We start from the raw sequence: 22,780 nt of genomic DNA on the forward strand, positions 1-22,780 counted from the left end.
GAGCATTCAAGTTTGTTTTTTATTCATTTTTTTAAATTAAATCTTCTGCCACATTTTACAGTTCTTATACATATATCTTATTACTTATCCAACCTGTAATTCACAATCTAAATCAGATTAGAATTATAGTAATAGTTCAAGAAATTAAATTGTTTGTGCTTTTAAGTTTTTAGTACATATAAGATAATCTAATTTAAAGAGAGTAATGCAGTCAAATCTTATGTTGAATCAAGTTTCAGGTCCTCTGGATTAATTGCAGGGGATCCTGATCACCTGTGAGCAGGGTGGGGGACTGACTCCTGATTGAGGAGTGGAAGCAGCTTGGGGCATTTCTATCACAGCCAATCACGGTGTGATGATGCACTTTTGTGAAGGCTTAAAAGAGGTGGGGAATGACACCTACATGTCTTTCATCATCATTCTCATTATTTCTTAGATGCTTTGTGAATCTGTCACTGAGAAGCTCAGATTAGATTGCAAGACAGAAAATCTGGCCTGTTTAGGCCCTGTTGTGTTTTCTTGGCTGCCCACATCATCCTAGTGAGGAAAGTGTGTTTTTCTCTTGTAAAATACACATGAAACTTTTCCATTTTTGTTTGACACTTTGGTCTCCTCAGTATTGTGCTATACTCAATAAAAAAGATGTTAATGTTATGTTCCTAAAATAAAAAAAATGTTCTCCACTTAAAATATATACAAATGATTGATAATTGAAAGGAAGTGACGGCTGAGTCAGTGAGAGGCCAAAAGCCATGATCTCTGTAGCTGTGCTAAGCAAGAATTATACATAAAATCACTGGGCTGTGCTTCAAAAATGACTGAATACATGGATTGATTTATAAATAAATAAATGTAATATTAGGTAGGTAAATACATCAATGGGTGGTTCTGTCTTTGAATGTGTTTTTGTCATCAACAATAATAAAAAAAAGTAAATCAACGTCACAATTAAATGAAACTAACAGAGCGTGTGTTCATGAGCCACTCCCTCCTCATGATGCCCTGATGCAAATCTTCAGTCTGTGCAGTGTACTTCTGTCCTGCTGACTGCTCTTGTACTTTGTGTGGAGCATCAGAGGTCACATCTCCAGCCTCAGGATGATGAACACACTCACTCTTCTGCTGGTTGCTTTCTCTCTGTCCTGTGAGTTCTCCTGCTTCTTGCTGTTTTATCTTTTATCACACAACATGGACTGATGATCAGTCAGTGACAGCAGAAAACTTCCCAGATGACTGTCTCACTTTCTTCTGTGGCTCCTCTCTTCTTTCATCTCATCAGGTTGTACAGGTCAGAGTATGGAGTCCATTCCTTCCAGTTCAGTAGTGAAAAGGCCTGGGGAGACTCTCAGTCTGTCCTGCAGGGGATCTGGCTTCACATTCAGCTGCTGCGCTATGAACTGGATCAGACAACCTGCAGGAAAAGGACTGGAATGGGTCGGGGTTGGCTACTCCAGCTCCAGTAGAAACACATATGCCAGCAGTGTGCGAGGACGTGCAGAAATCAGTAGAGATGATAGCAGCAGCATGGTGTATCTGAGACTGTCCAACTTAAAGCCAGAGGACTCTGCTGTGTATTACTGTGCCAGAGACACACACTGGTTAAAGGAAGCAGAGAAGCTTTACAAAAACTCCACAGAACATTTGTTTCCAAAGACCTACAGGTGGCAGCAGAACATATGAAGTCAGATGACACTAACTAAGGAGAGTATGACAGTGACTCTAAACACTCACACATACATACATGCATCATATGAAAACAACAGCTGATGTTGTGGTTTGTGACTTCCTGTTTCTCAGTGTCACATTTAACATGTGTTTTTCTACAACAATGATGGTTTATAATGTTCCTATTATCAATGTTAAACAGCAGGTGATGAGAATATATTTGAACATTTACATGATGAATCCAGTGCATGGATGGACCAACAAATACATACATCTTACTGGTCTGTGAATAAACATCACTGTCAAATAACTTATATCTAAACATAACAATAAAAACCTTAAAGTGTATGACACTATATGATTATGTCATTGTTGTTTTGTCCAGGGGTGTGTGAGATGTGGTGTGTTTCTCTGTGAGGAGGAGGAGTCGATGCAAAACTCTGATCTCTTCATCTCTACATATGTGTTGCAGAGTGAAGGACAGAGACTGAATCACTGACAGACACACTGTAGACTGGACAGAGACAACTGGCTTTTACAATGATCACACCTGATTATTTGGTTGTTTTTCTCATCCTGTCTATTAACTGGGCAGGTAAGAGCAATGACTGCTGTTACAAAGAAACATGGCTACATTACAGGAACTAATGAGCTGTTTAACTGTCTGTAGGTACTGAAGGTCAAACACTGACTGAGTCTGAACCAACAATGACAAGGCCTGGAGGATCCCACAGACTGACCTGCACATATTCAGGGTTTGGGGGCAATATTCATGCTGCTTGGATCAGACAGGCTGCTGGAAAAGGACTCGAGTGGGTTGCCTGGATTCATAGCAGTAGTGGTAGCACCCAGTACTACTCTGAGTCAGTCAAAGGCCGGTTTACCATCTCCAGAGACAACAGCAGACAGCAGGTGTATCTGCAGATGAGCAGTCTGAAGACTGAAGATTCTGCTGTTTATTATTGTGCTCGAGAGCCACAATGGCACAGGAAGGAGCAACGCTGTACAAAAACTCAACATATCACAACATCCAACACTTTACTTTCTGCTTTTTCACAATTACAGAAATAATCTTCAGTTCAAGGAAATCAGCACAATCAGAGAATCATCATCTCAATAAAACTGCTTGATGTAGAAAAAAAATATTATACTTCTGGTGTTCTGGTGTACTTAAATATTCTCTTCATGTCAGCGTGTTTCCATCTGACTTATTAATATTTTGTAAAGAATTAAAAAAAAACCTGAATCATAAAAATCATATGAAAATTGTATTACATGTATGTCAAACTGAATGTTAACAACACAAATTAAAGCTGTGACTCCTTGTAACAGGACAGTTGATGCTCCTTTTATATCCTGTCAGTGTCCTTCTCTATGCAAAGTGAACTTCCTCACAGTCTGCTATAAAGACTTGATATCATGCTGTCAGCTGCAGCAGAAGAAGAGAAGCTCCCATCAGATCACCTTCAATACCAACCATGTTCTCTGTAGCTCTGCTGCTGCTGCTGGCTGCTGGATCCTGTGAGGAGCTTTCAGTGGATTCACACTAATAAACACATTAGAAAGACTGAATAGTCAGATGGATGATGGAGATAATGTTGATTTGTGTTTCCACAGGTGTGAACAGTATTGATCTCATCCAGCCAGACTCAAAGGTTGTGCAGCCTGGACAGTCTTTGCCCATCACCTGTCAGGTCTCTGGTTATTCTTTGACTGATAACAGCTATGCAACAGGTTGGATCAGACAGTGTGAAGGAAAACCAATGGACTGGATAGTGAGTCGTTTTGGTGGAGGTGGCTTTTATCAAAATAATGCCCTGAAGAACAAATTCCTTTACCACACACACACTTCTACCAGCTCGGTGACTCTAACAGGACAGAATCTGCAGCCTGAGGACACAGCTGTTTATTACTGTGTACGTCAGCCCACAGTGATACAAACCACCAACAGACCTGCACAAATACCCAGAGACCATGTGACTCAAGCACACACGTTGTTAAATGCAAACATTAATATAAACGATGCTGTCTGATGAGTTAAAAAAATAAAAATAAAAATGAATCTTTATGTATTTCACTGAATCAAAGAGGCAGTTTTTGTGACTGGTAGACAAAAGAAGAGTTAAACATTTTAATAGTAAATATAAGATGACTTCCCCTGTCATCAACATCAGAGCAGAAGAGACTGAGAAAACTTAAATGTTGCTCAATACAAGATGCATGTGACACATTTTATTAATTTATCTTTATGTATTGCAATGCCTTTAAGTAATTGGAAAACATTTTGTAACTCAACTACAACTTAAACAGTAGCTGTATTTCTTCGTTGTGTCGCCTTTTTTCCACAGTGTCTGCTGTCACTCTGTTTATGAAAATGTGTGTGTGTCACATGTTCCCTCTTTAAACCTGTAGAGGAGGTCTATGCAAACTCTCCTCTTATAAACACACCATCAGTAACTTGTGACAGAAACCTGTGACAGATTGAGATATATTTGAAACACTGAGATCAGAGAGCTCTGAACTACAGTGTTTATCACAGAATGGAAATTACAATCATCTGGACTTTGTTATTTGTAGTTAGTATTCATGGTGAGAAAATTAATTCAGCTTTACTTCTTTTGTAAATGTCAAACCTGTGATTTACCAGGTTGTTGGATAATGATCACATTTTCTTTGTTTACAGGAGTTTGGAGTGAGATCAAACTGGATCAGTCTCCCTCTGAGGTGAAAACACCTGGAGAGACAGTGAAGATGTCATGTATCATATCTGGTTATAGCATGACGAGCTACAATATTCACTGGATACGACAGAAGCCAGGGAAAGCTCTGGAGTGGATTGGCAGGATGAACACAGGTTCAAACTCTGCTATCTATGCCAGCTCCTTTCAAAGTGGTTTCCTCATGACTGAAGACGTGTCCAGCAGCACTCAGTACCTCGAGATCAGGAGCCTGACAGCAGAAGATTCTGCTGTTTACTTCTGTGTTCGACAGACACAGTGACTGAAGACAGTGGAGCAGCTGCACAAAAACCTCCACAGACAACAAACATGTGATCTTCATGACATCTGGGTTTTATCTCCACCTGCAAAAGCACTTTATATACACACTAGATTCCCATAGAGTTTATTGTAACCTCATGACTAAATATTTATCAAATTATGTTACATCACTCACAGTAACAGAGTTTCTTCAGTTGTCAAAACATTAAATAAGACTAGATTTTTACTGTCATCTACAAAAGTAAAAATTCATAAATGCCCCAAAACACATTCTGATTATTGATGGAATGTTTAACAGGATTAGATGACAATTCAGCAAATTTCAAAAATACTCATGGATGTTGGTGATCATAAGAAAGCTGCTGATTAGTATTTATAGCATATGCTGTCTAAAGGAAGTGTTAAAAAAATGTGACAATGCGACAAACTCTTAGGTTAAGTTAATTTGTTTGAATGATTTCTGTTTGGAAAATGAGACAGATTCCTGAAAATTTACATTTTGCTGTTGTATTAAAATACAACAGGGAACAGTTTCCTCCCTGTGAGGAGGAGTCAATGCAAAACTCAGATGTCTTCCTCCTCTACTTATCTTTATTTAAGTTCATCTTAAATGTGATGTAGGAGGTGCTGACAGTAAATACATTCTCTCAGGAAAGCAGCTCACATCATATTTAAATTGTTTTAATGGTTTGAAAACATGCTGAACACACTGTAAACATGGCTTATAGAAAGCTACATTCTTGGTGGTTTCTCCTTTTGTTTCCATGGCACATCTTCATTTATATTGTTATGCTGATTTTACAGTTGAGTGTGTAATGAAATGAAAATATCATGAGTAAAGCAGAGGTGATTTCCAGGCATGTTTTCACTCTGCAGATATAATAACAGTCAACAGACTCTTCTATTGGCTCCAGTCAGACCAACATTGATGCTTCATATGTTTGATTCTATGCAAACTCAGTGAGCTTCCTTGTTACTCAGCTATAAAAACTTCCCATCAGGCTGTCAGTGGAGTTCACAGCACGTCAGTTTCAACATCAACCATGTTTTCTGTAGCTCTGCTGCTGCTGTTGGCAGCTGGATGTGAGTCTCTCTGGATTTGTCAAAGTCAACGGTTCTTCTTTTGCAGTTTAACTTGATCATTTGTTACAAAACATTTTGTTTTTTCAACAGGTGTGAAGTGTGAACAGTTGACACAGCCAGCCTCTGTGACTGTGCAGCCAGGTCAACGTCTGACCATCACCTGTCAGGTCTCTTATTCTGTCAGCAGCTATCGCACTCACTGGATCAGACAGCCTGCAGGGAAAGGACTGGAGTGGATTGGTGGTGCACATGTTGGATACAGCACAGACTACAAAGATTCCCTGAAGAACAAGTTCAGTATCAGCTTGGACTCTTCCAGCAACACAGTGACTCTAAATGGACAGAATGTGCAGTCTGAAGACACTGCTGTGTATTACTGTGCCAGAGAGTCACAATAACACAAACCATCAGTAGACCTGAACAAAAACCCCTCAGTGCCTGAACACTTGTAACATGAAGCCACCAGAGGAGGAGCCCTCAGACCACTAATGATCTCAACATCAGTTCACTGTTATGATAAAGTTAATGAAGTTAAATACTGACAACATTATTTCAGCTCAAAATTGCATTTTAAAAGCACTTTCTTTGTGTTTGTTAAATAGTTGCACAAAAACTACTAAACATGCAACAGTTTCTCTTGAAGGAATCAATCATGTTCAGTAAATATTCATTCACCAGTTTCACCAAATAGCAACTCAGATCCAAGTCACATCCAGTTCCTCCTTGTGAGGAGGAGTCAATGCAAAACTCAGATGTCTTCCTCCTCTACTTATCTGACTGCAGAGAGGATGACAGAGAACAGTGGACACACAGTTTAACATGATGGACTATAGGACAGGACTGCTGCTGTTAACTGTCTGCTGGGCAGGTGAACATCTTCAAATGTCTTAAATTTAGATAACTTTTCATTTCTGCTGCCAAGCCAATGACATGCATATATTTTTTGTCTCAACAGGTGTTGATGGTCAGACTCTGACAGAATCTGAATCAGTGGTTAAAAGGCCTGGAGAATCTCACAGATTGACCTGTACAGCCTCTGGATTCACATTCAGTGACTACGCCATGGCCTGGATCAGACAGGTTCCTGGAAAAGGACTGGAGTGGGTTTCCGCTATCAGTAGCAGTGGTGGCAGCACTTACTACTCTGAGTCAGTCAAAGGCCGGTTTACCATCTCCAGAGAAAATGGCAGACAGCAGGTGTATCTGCAGATGAGCAGTCTGAAGACTGAAGATTCTGCTGTTTATTATTGTGCTCGACAGCCACAGTGACTGGAGTTGGTTGAGCAGCTGTACAAAAACCTACAGAACTCATCTTTACTGCAGTGAAGCAGCCAAAATTTGAAGTATTTTATATATCATATACAATATTATAATTTTTAAACTGTTTCTCCATAATGTTGATAGCAAACATTAAATGAAACAAAACACAATAAAGGCTATTTGTTGACAAAAGGCCCAATACCGGCACAAAAATGTGGTCGCTTGATACAGTTTACTCTGTTTCTTAAAGGAGACTCTGTGTCCTCATTAATATTAACTGACTGACTCTCAACACTCAAATGTAGTTTTTGCATTTTGTCTCTGTATGTCTTCAAACATCTGCTGACACTGAAATGATTAAAGATCTGTCATGCCAACCAGCAGCATCAGACAGAATTGTTCCATCATCTTGGTCCATGTAATATTCACAGTAAGAATAGTTGTGATAATCATTTACAGTTGTGTCATTTCTGTTAAACAGGGACATTTTCAAAATGTTCCAGTTGAGTGTGTAATGAAATGAAAATATCACGTGTAAAGCAGAGGTGATTTCCAGGCATGTTTTCACTCTGCAGATATAATAACAGTCAACAGACTCTTCTATTGGCTCCAGTCAGACCAACATTGATGCTTCATATGTTTGATTCTATGCAAACTCAGTGAGCTTCCTTGTTACTCAGCTATAAAAACTTCCCATCAGGCTGTCAGTGGAGTTCACAGCACGTCAGTTTCAACATCAACCATGTTTTCTGTAGCTCTGCTGCTGCTGTTGGCAGCTGGATGTGAGTCTCTCTGGATTTGTCAAAGTCAACAGTTCTTCTTTTGCAGTTTAACTTGATCATTTGTTACAAAACATTTTGTTTTCCTCCACAGGTGTGAAGTGTGAACAGTTGACACAGCCAGCCTCTGTGACTGTGCAGCCAGGTCAACGTCTGACCATCACCTGTCAGGTCTCTTATTCTGTCAGCAGCTACTACACAGCTTGGATCAGACAGCCTGCAGGGAAAGAACTGGAGTGGATTGGGAGTGCAGCTGTTGGATACAGCACATACATGAAAGATTCACTTAAGAACAAGTTCAGTATCAACTCAGACTCCTCCAGCAACACAGTGACTCTAAATGGACAGAATGTGCAGTCTGAAGACACTGCTGTGTATTACTGTGCCAGACAGCCACAATAACACAAACCATCAGTAGACCTGAACAAAAACCCCTCAGTGCCTGAACACTTGTAACATGAAGCCACCAGAGGAGGAGCCCTCAGACCACTAATTATTTCAACACCTGCAGTTCCAGTAAAGAGAGAAAATCTACAGTCGACTGACTGTAGACAGTCTTAAGTACACACTCTCAACGTCATAAATGCCCCAAAACACATTCTGATTATTGGTGGATGGTTTAACATGATGAGATTACAATTCAACAAATTTCAAAAATAGTGATGGTTATTGGTGATCATAAGGATACTGCAGGTTATTATTTAGTGTATATGCTGTCTAAAGGAAGTAACAAAAAAACATGATGATGAGACAAATTATATATGAATTGGTCTGAATGAATGCTGTTTGGAAATGTGGCAGATTCCTGACCTAAAATTCACATTTTGGTGTGTTATTATGATAAATCAGGGAACTGTTTCCTCCCTGTGAGGAGGAGTCAATGCAAAACTCAGATGTCTTCCTCCTCTACTTATCTGACTGCAGAGAGGATGACAGAGAACAGTGGACACACAGTTTAACATGATGGACTATAGGACAGGACTGCTGCTGTTAACTGTCTGCTGGGCAGGTGAACATCTACGCTAATTTTTATTTCAAATATTTTCTTTGTTGTTGTGAACGTAACCAAATGTGGATCTTTTTTTGCCTTGACAGGTGTTGATGGTCAGACTCTGACAGAATCTGAACCAGTGGTTAAAAGGCCTGGAGAATCTCACAGATTGACCTGTACAGCCTCTGGATTCACATTCAGCAGCTACCATATGAACTGGGTCAGACAGGCTCCTGGAAAAGGACTGGAGTGGATTGCCTGGGTTGAAAGTGATAATGACAGGAAATACTACTCTGAGTCAGTCAAAGGCCGGTTTACTGGCTCCAGAGACAACAGCAGACAGCAGGTGTATCTGCAGATGAGCAGTCTGAAGACTGAAGATTCTGCTGTTTATTATTGTGCTCGAGAGCCACACAGTGACACAGTTGGTTGAGCAGCTGTACAAAAACCCACACAGCTCATCTTTACTGGAAAGAACCTGAAAAATGCTCAGTTTTATTTATTCTTACTTTGTTTATAATTAAATCATAAACACTATTGAAGAATACGTCATTAAAGTTGCACTATTTAGTTTAGGAGAAGAAATTCTATCTCAGAATTTTAATACTTACAATATCAATGAGGTAATAATACAAACTCAGAGATATTTATCTTTTTCACAAGTGAACAAGTTGTTTTCACAGGAAAATAAGGTCTCCAGAACACCGTTTGATACTAGAGAGTTGGCGGGGTCGGTAATCAGTGATCTTTCACTTCCAATTAAAATGTCTTCCCCAAAATTACAAAGTCCTTTAACCAACCACAATAAGCATTAAAACAAATCATTAAATATCTTACCGTAATGATCAATCACTCACATAACAGGCAATGAATGCAATATGATATGTGGAAATCATTGTCCAGATATGAATAAAATAAATAAATCCATAATAATGTTTGTATGACTTGGTATCTAAAGTTGGTCACAACATGAGGGTGAAAAATAATGTTGTAATTCCCTTTTCAACACCACTAGATGTCAGTATCAAATTTCTCTCTCTGTCAATATGAGGAGACTCATGTCTGCTGATCTCGTTGATCTTAACTGAATGATACTTTGTTTCCTCTCTTAAAAGTTTTCCTTCTCACTGAAGTGACCCATCAGTTTTATAATGAAAGCATGAGACTGACAGTTCAGCTTGTACTGTATTAATGCTCTTCTTAACTTAACACCACACATTCTAACACTCAGCAACATTTTTAATTAGTGTTTATGTTTAAAAACTGTTTTTCCAAATCTGACAGATGCAATGCAAATTCACACACTGATGAACAGTCCCCGCCCACTCTGCCTGCACAGCATATAGCCTTCATAAAAGCCTTTACAGTTGCAGACTCAGCCAAGTTTCCACCATGACAGCTGTACTGAGTTTCTTCTTCTTGGCTCTCATTTCAGGTGAGTGAAGTCAGTGTCAGTGTGTCAGCAGAGGAGGAGAACAAGAGCTCTGGATGTCTGCTGGCTGCTCCTCATCTAAACTCTGTCTCTTTCAGCTGCTCAGGGTCAGTCCCTCACCTCCTCAGAGCCAGTGGTCAGCAGAGCTGGACAACCAGTCACTCTGTCCTGTAAAGTGGAAGGACTTGCTCTGGCTTGGCTGCACTGGATTCGTCAGAAACCAGGGAGAGGACTGGAATGGATCGGACGCATTGATGCTGGAACCGGCACAATATTTGCCCAAAGTGTCCAAGGCCAGTTTACCATCACCAAAGACACGTCCAGAAATGTTGTGTCCTTAGAGGTGAAGAGTCTAAAACAAGAAGACTCTGCAGTTTATTATTGTGCACGAGAGCCACAGTGACACAGCAGACTACAGAGCTGTACAAAAACTGACAACACTGATCTCTGAATGAGAAGCACTGAAGCATGTCAGGACTTTGAAAACAAATAATGTCCCTTTGAATGAGGCCAGTTAACAATGAAACACATTTCATCTGTTCTGTCTGCTGTACACAAGTAATGACATGAAGAATTATGTTTTCATTTTCAGAATTTGAATTTCAATTGAACATCAAATGAACAAATGATGCATGTGCATCATGTTGCATCACTCACCATATGTCAATATATCAACCATGAACTATTTGAATTTAGTTTGAAAAGAAAAAAAAACAGGTTGAAAAAGATTTTATCAGCTGACTTGATCAAAACATAATCTAAAATCTATTCAAAATTCCTCAATGAATTAATTAATTGTATGATGGTGTAAAATGACAATCAAGCAGTATTCATCAAGTGCAAGTGATGCTGCTGATCAGAATTAAACTGTAGATCACTTTTATTGTTGTAAACATTCTAATGTGCTGCCAACTGTTCTTAAAGTGACTGATAAGATACAAAGCACCGATAACATGATGAATTATTATTCAATTAACTGTAATAAAACTTGTATGTTAATGTGTTAGATGTCTGAACTAAGAATAAGATTTCAGTGGTATAAATGTGGCTGCATTGTTAATGCTGACTGACATTTTCCAGAAACTAAAACACGTTAGACTCTTGAACATTAATTCCCAAGTTTCAATAAATATTTCCAGTCCAGCAGTTTCCTCCATGTGAGGAGGAGTCAATGCAAAACTCAGATGTCTTCCTCCTCTACTTATCTGACTGCAGAGAGGATGACAGAGAACAGTGGACACACAGTTTAACATGATGGACTATAGGACAGGACTGCTGCTGTTAGCTTTCTGCTGGGCAGGTGAACACTTTCACTGATTACTGAAAACTTTTATTTGTGCTGCCAATCCAATGACAAACATATTTTTTGTCTCAACAGGTGTTGATGGTCAGACTCTGACAGAATCTGAATCAGTGGTTAAAAGGCCTGGAGAATCTCACAGATTGACCTGTACAGCCTCTGGATTCACATTCAGTGACTACTGGATGCACTGGATCAGACAGGCTCCTGGAAAAGGACTGGAGTGGGTTTCCGCTATCAGTAGCAGTGGTGGCAGCACTTACTACTCTGAGTCAGTCAAAGGCCGATTTACCATCTCCAGAGACAACAGCAGACAGCAGGTGTATCTGCAGATGAGCAGTCTGAAGACTGAAGATTCTGCTGTTTATTATTGTGCTCGAGACTCACAGTGACACAGTTGGTTGAGCAGCTGTACAAAAACCTACAGAACTCAACTTTACTGGATAGAAAGAGCCTCAAAAATAACAATTTTTCTTTTAATTTTCTTTTATTTATAGTAAAATCATGAACACTATTGATGAAAAAGTCATAAAAGAGGCACTGTGTAGTTTTGTTGAAGAAATTCAAACTGAAAATTTTAATAATCACGATATCAATGAGGGAATAATAAGATATTTATCTTTTCCATACATGAATAAACAAGCTATTTTCAGGGGAAAAAACGGTCCCCAGAACAGTGCTTGAAACTAGATAGGTAGTGGGGTCCGACACATATAAACAACATAAAAAAGTATGAAATTTTGTTGTCTGTTTATTCAGTCGAGTTTAGTTGAGTTTAGTTTAGTTTTTCAGCCAATAAAATGAAGATAGACAGAAAAATAGTAAGTGATCTTTCACCTCTATTATTAAAATTTCTTTATCAAAATTACAAAGTGTACCTTAAACCGACAACAACACGCATTAAAATAAATCATTAAATATCTTACTGAAATGATCAATCACTAGGCAATGAAAGCAAAACAATCTGCTGAAATCATTGTCCAGGTACGAATAAATGTTTGTATTATTTTGTTTCTAAAGTCGGTCACAATCTGAGGTTGAAAAATAATGTTGCAGTTCCTACAATAAAACCACGAGATGTCAGTCAGTGCCAAGTTTCTCTCTCTCTGTCACTACAAGGAGACTCTCATATCTGCTAACCTCATGGATCTTAACTTAATGATGCTCAAACTCTGACTGAAACTTTCCCTTTGTTTCCTGTCTTTGCAGTGTTCTCTCTCACTGAGGTGACCCATCAGTTTTATAATGAAAGCATGAGACTGACAGTTCAGCTTTTACTGTATTAATGCTCTTCTTAACTTCACATCGCACATTCTAATTCTCAACAAGGCTCCTCATTTTCTCATATTTAGTGTTTATGTATCAGCACTTTAGCTCCCAAATCTCTGACAGATGCAATGCAAATTCACACACTGATGAACAGTCCCCGCCCACTCTGCCTGCACAGTATATAGCCTTCATAAAAGCCTTTACAGTTGCAGACTCAGCCAAGTTTCCACCATGACAGCTGTACTGAGTTTCTTCTTCTTGGCTCTCATTTCAGGTGAGTGAAGTCAGTGTCAGTGTGTCAGCAGAGGAGGAGAACAAGAGCTCTGGATGTCTGCTGGCTGCTCCTCATCTAAACTCTGTCTCTTTCAGCTGCTCAGGGTCAGTCCCTCACCTCCTCAGAGCCAGTGGTCAGCAGAGCTGGACAACCAGTCACTCTGTCCTGTAAAGTGGAAGGACTTGCTCTGGCTTGGCTGCACTGGATTCGTCAGAAACCAGGGAGAGGACTGGAATGGATCGGACGCATTGATGCTGGAACCGGCACAATATTTGCCCAAAGTGTCCAAGGCCAGTTTACCATCACCAAAGACACGTCCAGAAATGTTGTGTCCTTAGAGGTGAAGAGTCTAAAACAAGAAGACTCTGCAGTTTATTATTGTGCACGAGAGCCACAGTGACACAGCAGACTACAGAGCTGTACAAACACTGACAACACTGATCTCTGAATGAGAAGCACTGAAGCATGTCAGGACTTTGAAAACAAATAATGTCCCTGTGAATGAGGCCAGTTAACAATGAAACACTTTTCATCTGGTCTGTCTGCTGTACACAAGTAATGAAATGAAGAATCATGTTTTCATTTTCAGAATTTGAAGTTTCAACTGAACATCAAATGAACAAATGCTGCATGTGCATCATGTTGCATCACTCACCATATGTCAAAATATCAACCATGAACTATTTGAATTTAATTTGAAAAGAAAAAAAAACAGGTTGAAAAAGATTTTATCAGCTGACTTGATCAAAACATGATCTAAAATCTATTCAAAACTCCTCAATGAATGAATTAATTGTATGATGGTGCAAAATGACGATCAAGCAGTATTCATCAAGTGCAAGTGATGCTGCTGATCAGAATTAAACTGTAGATCACTTTTATTGTTGTAAATATACTAATGTGCTGCCAACTGTTCTCAAAGTGATTGATCTGTCAGTGACTGACAAAGCACCGATAACATGATGAATTATTATTGAATTAACTGGAATAAAACCTGCATGTTAATGTGTCAGATGTCTGAACTAAGAACAAGATTTCAATGGTATAAATGTGGCTGCATTGTTAATGCTGACTGACATTTTCCAGAAACTAAAACACGTTAGACTCTCGAACATTAATTCCCAAGTTTCAATAAATATTTCCAGTCCAGCCGTTTCCTCCCTGTGAGGAGGAGTCAATGCAAAACTCAGATGTCTTCCTCCTCTACTTATCTGACTGCAGAGAGGATGACAGAGAACAGTGGACACACAGTTTAACATGATGGACTATAGGACAGGACTGCTGCTGTTAACTGTCTGCTGGGCAGGTGGGGAGCTACACTGATCTTAATTTTAGATAACTTTTATTTGTGCTGCCAAGCCAATGACACACATGTATTTTGTTTCTGCAGGTGTTGATGGTCAGACTCTGACAGAATCTGAACCAGTGGTTAAAAGGCCTGGAGAATCTCACAGATTGACCTGTACAGCCTCTGGATTCACATTCAGCAGCTATGCTATGAACTGGATCAGACAGGCTCCTGGAAAAGGACTGGAGTGGATCGCTTTTATACACACAGGCAGCAGCCACATCTATTACTCTCAGTCGGTCAAAGGCCGGTTTACCATCTCCAGAGATGACTCCAGCAGTAAACTCTACCTACAGATGAACAGTCTGAAGACTGAGGACACAGCAGTGTATTACTGTGCCAGACACCCACAGTGAGAGACAATAACAGGAGAGTCATACAAAAACTACTTCCTCTATCTAGCACCACTGGAAACATTCACTTGTCTCAGTTTAAAGTAATTTAACTGTCAGTCATGCAAACTGTGAATTGTGACTGAAAAAAAGATTGTTACTTTATTTTGTTTGACTGAAAGTTAATTACAGTTTCAGAAATTATTAGAATTTAAACATGTTTTTTCATCTCTTTCTGCTTAATGTATATATTTTTCTGTGTTCTGCCTTGGAAACAGCAGATGATGTTGAATATTTCATGTTTTATAAAATGATTCTGATCAACTTCAAGTTACAACAATTTATTGCACTGTGCCAGAAGTTACAGAAAATTACAATGTGCAGTTAACAGGTCTGTTTAAACAGCTGCAGCCTCCCAGTCCACTGATGTCCATAATGTGATAAATCTATGATTAGTTGTCATTGTGATGACAACCAGCAGGACTGACCTCCTGAAGCAGATTTTCATGGAACTGGAACGTTTGATCATTCACTGTGGTTTTATCTGCTGCTGCTTACAGGAATTAAAAATCACAGTCTTGATATCAGTTAAACGAATGCTTCACTGGCTCGAACAACATTAAGAGTTCAGCAATGTATATGAGAAAAAGATTTCTTTAGTTCATTTTTCTATTGTCACATCAGAAATTCATCTTGTTTTTCTGGCCGTCAAAAGATAAAGATAACTAAACATTATTCTACACAGAGAAAGTAAAAAAACAAATAGCAACATGCTCTGTAAAGGAGTGACTCCTGTATAGTGAACATTCAATTTTTAGTTTCAGGAAACATCAGGGATTAAATCCGTCAATATATGTGGAGAAGCACACTGGGAATAGTAAAAGTTTCTATATTTCATATTTATAAAGAAAGAGATGGTCTTTGTTGATGTTTAAGAGACATTAAATCATTGTCATTTATATGAAGTCTGTGTGATGTGGATGCATTCATGGCCTTGCCAGACCAGACTATATGAAGTTAGAAAAGACTAATAAATAGGACCATGTATATTAAAATTTGACAGAACAACACTAAGGAAAATCTCCTGCCTAACCACTGAAAAAAGACACACACTCCCACAGGAGGAGTCAATGCAAAACTCAGATGTCTTCCTCCTCTACTTATCTGACTGCAGAGAAGATGACAGAGAACAGTGGACACACAGTTTAACATGATGGACTATAGGACAGGACTGCTGCTGTTAGCTGTCTGCTGGGCAGGTGAACACTTACACTGATTACTGAAAACTTTTATTTGTGCTGCCAATCCAATGACAAACATATTTTTTGTCTCAACAGGTGCTGATGGTCAGACTCTGACAGAATCTGAACCAGTGGTTAAAAGGCCTGGAGAATCTCACAGATTGACCTGTACAGCCTCTGGATTCACACTCAGCAGCTACCATATGAACTGGATCAGACAGGCTCCTGGAAAAGGACTGGAGTGGATTGCCTGGGTTGAAAATGATAATGACAGGAAATACTACTCTGAGTCAGTCAAAGGCCGGTTTACTGGCTCCAGAGACAACAGCAGACAGCAGGTGTATCTGCAGATGAGCAGTCTGAAGACTGAAGATTCTGCTGTTTATTATTGTGCTCGACAGCCACACAGTGACACAGTTATTTGAGCAGCTGTACAAAAACCCACACAGCTCATCTTTACTGGACTGAAAGAGCCTGGAAATTACTTATTATTAGAATTATTATTATTAGAATATATATTCTTACTTTGTTTATAATTAAATCATTATCACTATTGATGAATAAATCATTAAAGTTGCACCATTTCGCGTAGGAGAAGGAATTTAACTTAGAATTGTTATACTTACAATATCAATGAGGTAATAATACAAACTCATAGATATTTATCTTTTTCACAAGTAAACACGTTTTCAGAGGAAAATCAGGTCTCCAGAACACCGTTTGAAACTACAAAGTTGGCCGGGTCAGTAATCAATGATCTTTCACTTCCAATAAAAATTTCTTCCCAAAAATTACAAAGTGCACCTTTTAACAGCAACAATAAGCATTAAAACAAATCATTAAATATCTTACTGTAATGATCATCAACTCACATAACAAGCATTGAAAGCAATATGATATGCAGAAATCATTGTCCAGATATAAATAAAATAAATGAATCCACAATAATGTTTGTATGACTTGGTATCTAAAGTTGGTCACAACAGGAGGGCAAAAAATAATTTTGTAGTTCCCATTTCAACACCACTAGATGTCAGTCAGTGTCAAGTTTCTCTCTCTGTCACTATGAGGAGACTCATACGTATCTGCTGATCTCAGCTTGTACTGTATTAATGCTCTTCTTAACGTCACACCTCACATTCCAACTTTCATCAACGCTCCTCCTTTTCTCAGGTTTAGTGTTTATGTTTAAAAACAGTTTTTCCAAAATCTCTGACTGATAAAATGCAAATTCACACACTGATGAACAGTCCCCGCCCACTCTGCCTGCACAGTATATGGCCTTCATAAAAGCCTTTGCAGTTGCAGACTCAGCCAAGTTTCCACCATGACAGCTGTACTGAGTTTCTTCTTCTTGGCTCTCATTTCAGGTGAGTGAAGTCAGTGTCAGTGTGTCAGCAGAGGAGGAGAACAAGAGCTCTGGATGTCTGCTGGCTGCTCCTCATCTAAACTCTGTCTCTTTCAGCTGTACAAACACTGACAACACTGATCTCTGAATGAGAAGCACTGAAGCATGTCAGGACTTTGAGAGGAAATAATGTCCCTGTGAATGAGGCCAGTTAACAATGAAACACTTTTCATCTGTTCTGTCTGCTGTACACAAGTAATGAAATGAAGAATCATGTTTTCATTTTCAGAATTTGAAGTTTCAACTGAACATCAAATGAACAAATGATGCATGTGCATCATGTTGCATCACTTATCATATGTCAATATATCAACCATGAACTATTTGAATTTAATTTGAAAAGAAAAAAAACAGGTTGAAAAAGATTTTATCAGCTGACTTGATCAAAACATGATCTAAAATCTATTCAAAACTCCTCAATGAATGAATTAATTGTATGATGGTGTAAAATGACAATCAAGCAGTATTCATCAAGTGCAAGTGATGCTGCTGATCAGAATTAAACTGTAGATCACTTTAATTGTTGTAAACATTCTAATGTGCTGCCACTTGTTCTTAAAGTGACTGATAAGAAACAAAGCACCGATAACATGATGAATTATTATTTAATTAACTGTAATAAAACCTGTATTTTAATGTGTCAGATGTCTGAACTAAGAATAAGATTTCAATGGTATAAATGTGGTTGCATTGTTAATGCTGACTGACATTTTCCAGAAACTAAAACACATTAGACTCTTGAACATTAATTCCCAAGATTCAATAAATATTTCGAGCCCAGATGTTTCCTCTCTGTGAGGAGGAGTCAATGCAAAACTCAGATGTCTTCCTCCTCTACTTATCTGACTGCAGAGAGGATGACAGAGAACAGTGGACACACAGTTTAACATGATGGACTATAGGACAGGACTGCTGCTGTTAACTGTCTGCTGGGCAGGTGAACATCTACAAAGGTCTTAATTTTGGATTGCTTGTATTTGTGCTGCCAAGCTAATGACACATTGTTTTTTGTCTCAACAGGTGTTGATGGTCAGACTCTGACAGAATCTGAACCAGTGGTTAAAAGGCCTGGAGAATCTCACAGATTGACCTGTACAGCCTCTGGATTCACATTCAGCAGCTACAGGATGAACTGGGTCAGACAGGCTCCTGGAAAAGGACTGGAGTGGATCGCTTTTATACACACAGGCAGCAGCCACATCTATTACTCTCAGTCGGTCAAAGGCCGGTTTACCATCTCCAGAGATGACTCCAGCAGTAAACTCTACCTACAGATGAACAGTCTGAAGACTGAGGACACAGCAGTGTATTACTGTGCCAGAGACACACAGTGAGAGACAATAACAGGAGAGTCATACAAAAACTACTTCCTCTATTTACCATCACAAATGGAAACACCTACAGATAACAAATGTTATCTTTATATATCTAATTCAGATACAAAGCACAAAATGACAGATAAAACATTATTTTAAATGTGTATCAGAAGTTTAATTTAAAAAATGATCCCTTGACAAGCCTGTAGATGGAGGGTTTGGGTTAGAGTGGAAAATATGATTTTCTTAGAGTCAATTTATAGTTTGTATTTATTAAAAGAAAATAATTCTGCTTTCATTAACTTTTTGGTTAACATTCACACGTCTGAAAAAATATTGATTTACTGGATGATTTGACATCCTTTATGGTAATAATCAGTGGTTGATCCCTGGACCACATCTGCATGTCGAACTATCCTTTGGCAAAATACTGAACAAATTGCTCCTGATGGCTTTTTCATTGGTGCGTGTGAGTGTGTGTGAATGACTTTGCATAGGAAGGGCTGTATCACTCCTGATGAGCAGGTTGGAACCTTGCATGGCCGCATCTGCTGTAAGCATTTGAGTGTGTGTATGACTGAGTAAATGTGACAAGTGTTGTAAATTTGATGATTTACTAGACAAGTGCTTTATATTCGTAACCACAGACCATAAAATACATGAATTTAGCTTCAAAGAGAAGCTGAAAAACATTTGTTTAGACAGCTTTATTAGAACATGATTAGAAGTGATCCGTCCACAAAAATGTAATTATATGTTCAAAACACTGGTTCATGGTATGATGAGGTGAGATGACAATAACACAGTTTTCATCAATACTAGACGATGCAGGTGATCAGAATAAAACTGTAGATTATCGACATATCTACATATAGTTCAATTAAGTCAATATTGAGAAACAGAGCCTTGATGTATGAATAATAATTCTAAACATTTGAACACAATCAACACATCTTCATCATGTCAGTGTTTCGCATTTCAAACTTTTCTTGTGTTTGGAATCGTTGCAGTGATAATACTGATAGAAAATTTAAACTTAACTCTTGTCGAAAAAATATCAAATCAGCGAACTAGGAGAGTTGAGTCTTGGACATTAATCCTCCAGTTTCATTACATATCTCCATTCCAGATGTTTCCTCCCTGTGAGGAGGAGTCAATGCAAAACTCAGATGTCTTCCTCCTCTACTTATCTGACTGCAGAGAGGATGACAGAGAACAGTGGACACACAGTTTAACATGATGGACTATAGGACAGGACTGCTGCTGTTAGCTGTCTGCTGGACAGGTGAACATCTACACTGATATTAATTTTAGATAACTTTTATTTTCGCTGCCAAGCCAATGACACTTATTTTCTTGTGTCTCAACAGGTGTTGATGGTCAGACTCTGACAGAATCTGAACCAGTGGTTAAAAGGCCTGGAGAATCTCACAGATTGACCTGTACAGCCTCTGGATTCACATTCAGCAGCTACGCTATGAACTGGGTCAGACAAGCTCCAGGAAAAGGACTGGAGTGGATTGCCTATATCAGTGGTGGCAGTAGCTACATCTACTACTCTGAGTCAGTCAAAGGCCGGTTTACCATCTCCAGAGACAACAGCAAACAGCAGGTGTATCTGCAGATGAGCAGTCTGAAGACTGAAGATTCTGCTGTTTATTATTGTGCTCGAGAGACACAGTGACTGGAGTTGGTTGAGCATCTGTACAAAAACCTGCAGTTATCATCTTTACTGGACCGGGATGAGACAGAATTTCTGTTTTGTGGTCATGTTTTACTAAAAGTGTAAAAGATTAAGGAGAATGATCATTTACCAACTACAATAATCTTTAAAAACACACAAAAAAAAAATGTTTTACTGTAACAATCATCATCTCACAAAACAGTCAAGAACAACACAAAAGTCTATTTGCTGAAATCATTGTCCAGGTCTGGATTCTGCATTTCACAGAGTGAAAACCTAGAAAAATAATACAAATCAAATAAAATACAAATGCTTCATTCAAGTCATTCTAATATCATAATCAGTTCAGAGAAGGAACAGTTAATGTTTTGTTGATCTGAATTTGAATGTTTCACTCATCTGTCTTGTTAGAAGATTTGTGAAAAAACAGACTTCATGATTAAGCTGTGCTTTAGACAATAAACACATTTTCTCTCATATTTTTAAAATAAATGTTCACAACTTAAAGCAGTGACTCCTTGTGACAGGACAGCTGATGCTCCTTTTATATCCTGTCAGTGTCCTTCTCTATGCAAAGTGAACTTCCTCACAGTCTGCTATAAAGACTTGATATCATGCTGTCAGCTGCAGCAGAAGAAGAGAAGCTCCCATCAGATCACCTTCAATACCAACCATGTTCTCTGTAGCTCTGCTGCTGCTGCTGGCTGCTGGATGTGAGTCTCTCTGGATTTGTCAAAGTCAACAGTTCTTCTTTTCTAGTTTAACTTGATCATTTGTTACAAAACATTTTCCTTTTTTCCCAGATGTGAAGTGTGAACAGTTGACACAGCCAGCCTCCGTGACTGTGCAGCCAGGTCAACGTCTGACCATCACCTGTCAGGTCTCTTATTCTGTTAGCAGCTACTGGACAGCTTGGATCAGACAGCCTGCAGGGAAAGGACTGGAGTGGATTGGGATGAGAGTTGGATCCACCACATACTACAAAGATTCACTAAAGAACAAGTTCAGTATTGATTTAGACTCTTCCAGCAACACAGTGACTCTCAATGGACAGAATGCGCAGCCTGAAGACACTGCTGTGTATTACTGTGCCAAACACACACACTGGTTAAAGGAAGCAGAGAAGCTTTACAAAAACTCCACAGAACATTTGTTTCCAAAGACCTACAGGTGGCAGCAGAACATATGAAGTCAGATGACACTAACTAAGGAGAGTATGACAGTGACTCTAAACACTCACACATACATACATGCATCATATGAAAACAACAGCTGATGTTGTGGTTTGTGACTTCCTGTTTCTCAGTGTTACATTTAACATGTGTTTTCCTACAATGATGATGGTTTATAATGTTCCTATTATGAATATTTAACTACAGGTGATGAGAATATATTTGAACCTTTCCATGATATATCCAGTATATGCATGGACCGACAAAAAAATACATTCTACTGGTGTGTGACTAAACATCACTGTTAAATAACTTCACCTTCATTATTACCATAAAACATCACAATGAAAATCGTAAAATGTATAACATAACATGAATATGTCTTTCTGGTTTTGTCCAGAGGTGTGTGAGATGTGGTGTGTTTCTCTGTGAGGAGGAGGAGTCGATGCAAAACTCTGATCTCTTCATCTCTACATATGTGTTGCAGAGTGAAGGACAGAGACTGAATCACTGACAGACACACTGCAGACTGGACAGAGACAACTGGCTTTTACAATGATCACACCTGATTATTTGGTTGTTTTTCTCATCCTGTCTGTTAACTGGGCAGGTAAGAGCAACGATTGTTTTTCTGACAAACCTCCTGCTACAAAGACAACATGGCTGCATTACAGGAACTAATGAGCTGTTTAACTGTCTGTAGGTACTGAGGGTCAAACACTGACTGAGTCTGAACCAGCAGTGAAAAGACCTGGAGACTCCCACAGACTGACCTGCACATATTCAGGGTTTGGTGGCAATATTCATGCTGCTTGGATCAGACAGGCTGCTGGAAAAGGACTGGAGTGGGTTGCCTGGATTCATAGCAGTAGTGGTAGCACCCAGTACTACTCTGAGTCAGTCAAAGGCCGGTTTACCATCTCCAGAGACAACAGCAGACAGCAGGTGTATCTGCAGATGAGCAGTCTGAAGACTGAAGATTCTGCTGTTTATTATTGTGCTCGAGAGCCACAATGACACAGGAAGGAGCAACACTGTACAAGAACTCAACATATCACAACATCCAAAACTTTACTTCCTGCTTTTTCACAATTACAGAAATAATCTTCAGTTCAAGGAAATCAACACAATCAGAGAATCATCATCTAAATAAAATGTAGAAAAAAAATATTATAGCTCTGGTGTTCTGGTGTACTTAAATATTCTCTTTATGTCAGCGTGTTTCCG

At 38.9% G+C, this 22,780-nt stretch overlaps 9 gene segments (V, D, J or C); all 9 read left to right on the forward strand.

The window, feature by feature from the left end:
• Window positions 1–718: 718 nt before the first annotated feature.
• LOC119014000 lies at window positions 719–1,790 on the forward strand. The segment is given in 2 exon segments: window positions 719–1,144; window positions 1,280–1,790. Coding segments are annotated over 2 exon segments (447 nt in total).
• A 1,290-nt stretch (window positions 1,791–3,080) lies between these two features.
• LOC119014041 lies at window positions 3,081–6,130 on the forward strand (the record flags this gene model as incomplete). The annotated part of the segment is given in 2 exon segments: window positions 3,081–3,186; window positions 5,838–6,130. Coding segments are annotated over 2 exon segments (336 nt in total), but the record flags the coding sequence as incomplete, so codon positions are not given.
• A 436-nt stretch (window positions 6,131–6,566) lies between these two features.
• On the forward strand, window positions 6,567–7,635 carry LOC119013775. The segment is given in 3 exon segments: window positions 6,567–6,615; window positions 6,703–6,998; window positions 7,621–7,635. Coding segments are annotated over 3 exon segments (360 nt in total).
• Window positions 7,546–8,279, forward strand: LOC119013776. The segment is given in 3 exon segments: window positions 7,546–7,789; window positions 7,881–8,171; window positions 8,257–8,279. Coding segments are annotated over 3 exon segments (354 nt in total).
• Window positions 8,280–10,091: 1,812 nt separating this feature from the next.
• LOC119013777 lies at window positions 10,092–10,612 on the forward strand. The segment is given in 2 exon segments: window positions 10,092–10,212; window positions 10,308–10,612. Coding segments are annotated over 2 exon segments (348 nt in total).
• Window positions 10,613–13,001: 2,389 nt separating this feature from the next.
• Window positions 13,002–14,756, forward strand: LOC119013778. The segment is given in 3 exon segments: window positions 13,002–13,052; window positions 13,148–13,448; window positions 14,540–14,756. Coding segments are annotated over 3 exon segments (561 nt in total).
• Window positions 14,757–18,269: 3,513 nt separating this feature from the next.
• LOC119013779 lies at window positions 18,270–18,715 on the forward strand. The segment is given in 2 exon segments: window positions 18,270–18,318; window positions 18,402–18,715. Coding segments are annotated over 2 exon segments (363 nt in total).
• A 1,218-nt stretch (window positions 18,716–19,933) lies between these two features.
• On the forward strand, window positions 19,934–20,369 carry LOC119014043 (the record flags this gene model as incomplete). The annotated part of the segment is given in 2 exon segments: window positions 19,934–19,982; window positions 20,068–20,369. Coding segments are annotated over 2 exon segments (351 nt in total), but the record flags the coding sequence as incomplete, so codon positions are not given.
• Window positions 20,370–21,051: 682 nt separating this feature from the next.
• On the forward strand, window positions 21,052–21,680 carry LOC119014004. The segment is given in 2 exon segments: window positions 21,052–21,094; window positions 21,185–21,680. Coding segments are annotated over 2 exon segments (426 nt in total).
• Window positions 21,681–22,780: the final 1,100 nt, after the last annotated feature.

Source organism: Acanthopagrus latus, chromosome 23 (genome assembly GCF_904848185.1).
Source record: "Acanthopagrus latus isolate v.2019 chromosome 23, fAcaLat1.1, whole genome shotgun sequence".
Lineage (NCBI taxonomy): Eukaryota > Metazoa > Chordata > Actinopteri > Spariformes > Sparidae > Acanthopagrus > Acanthopagrus latus.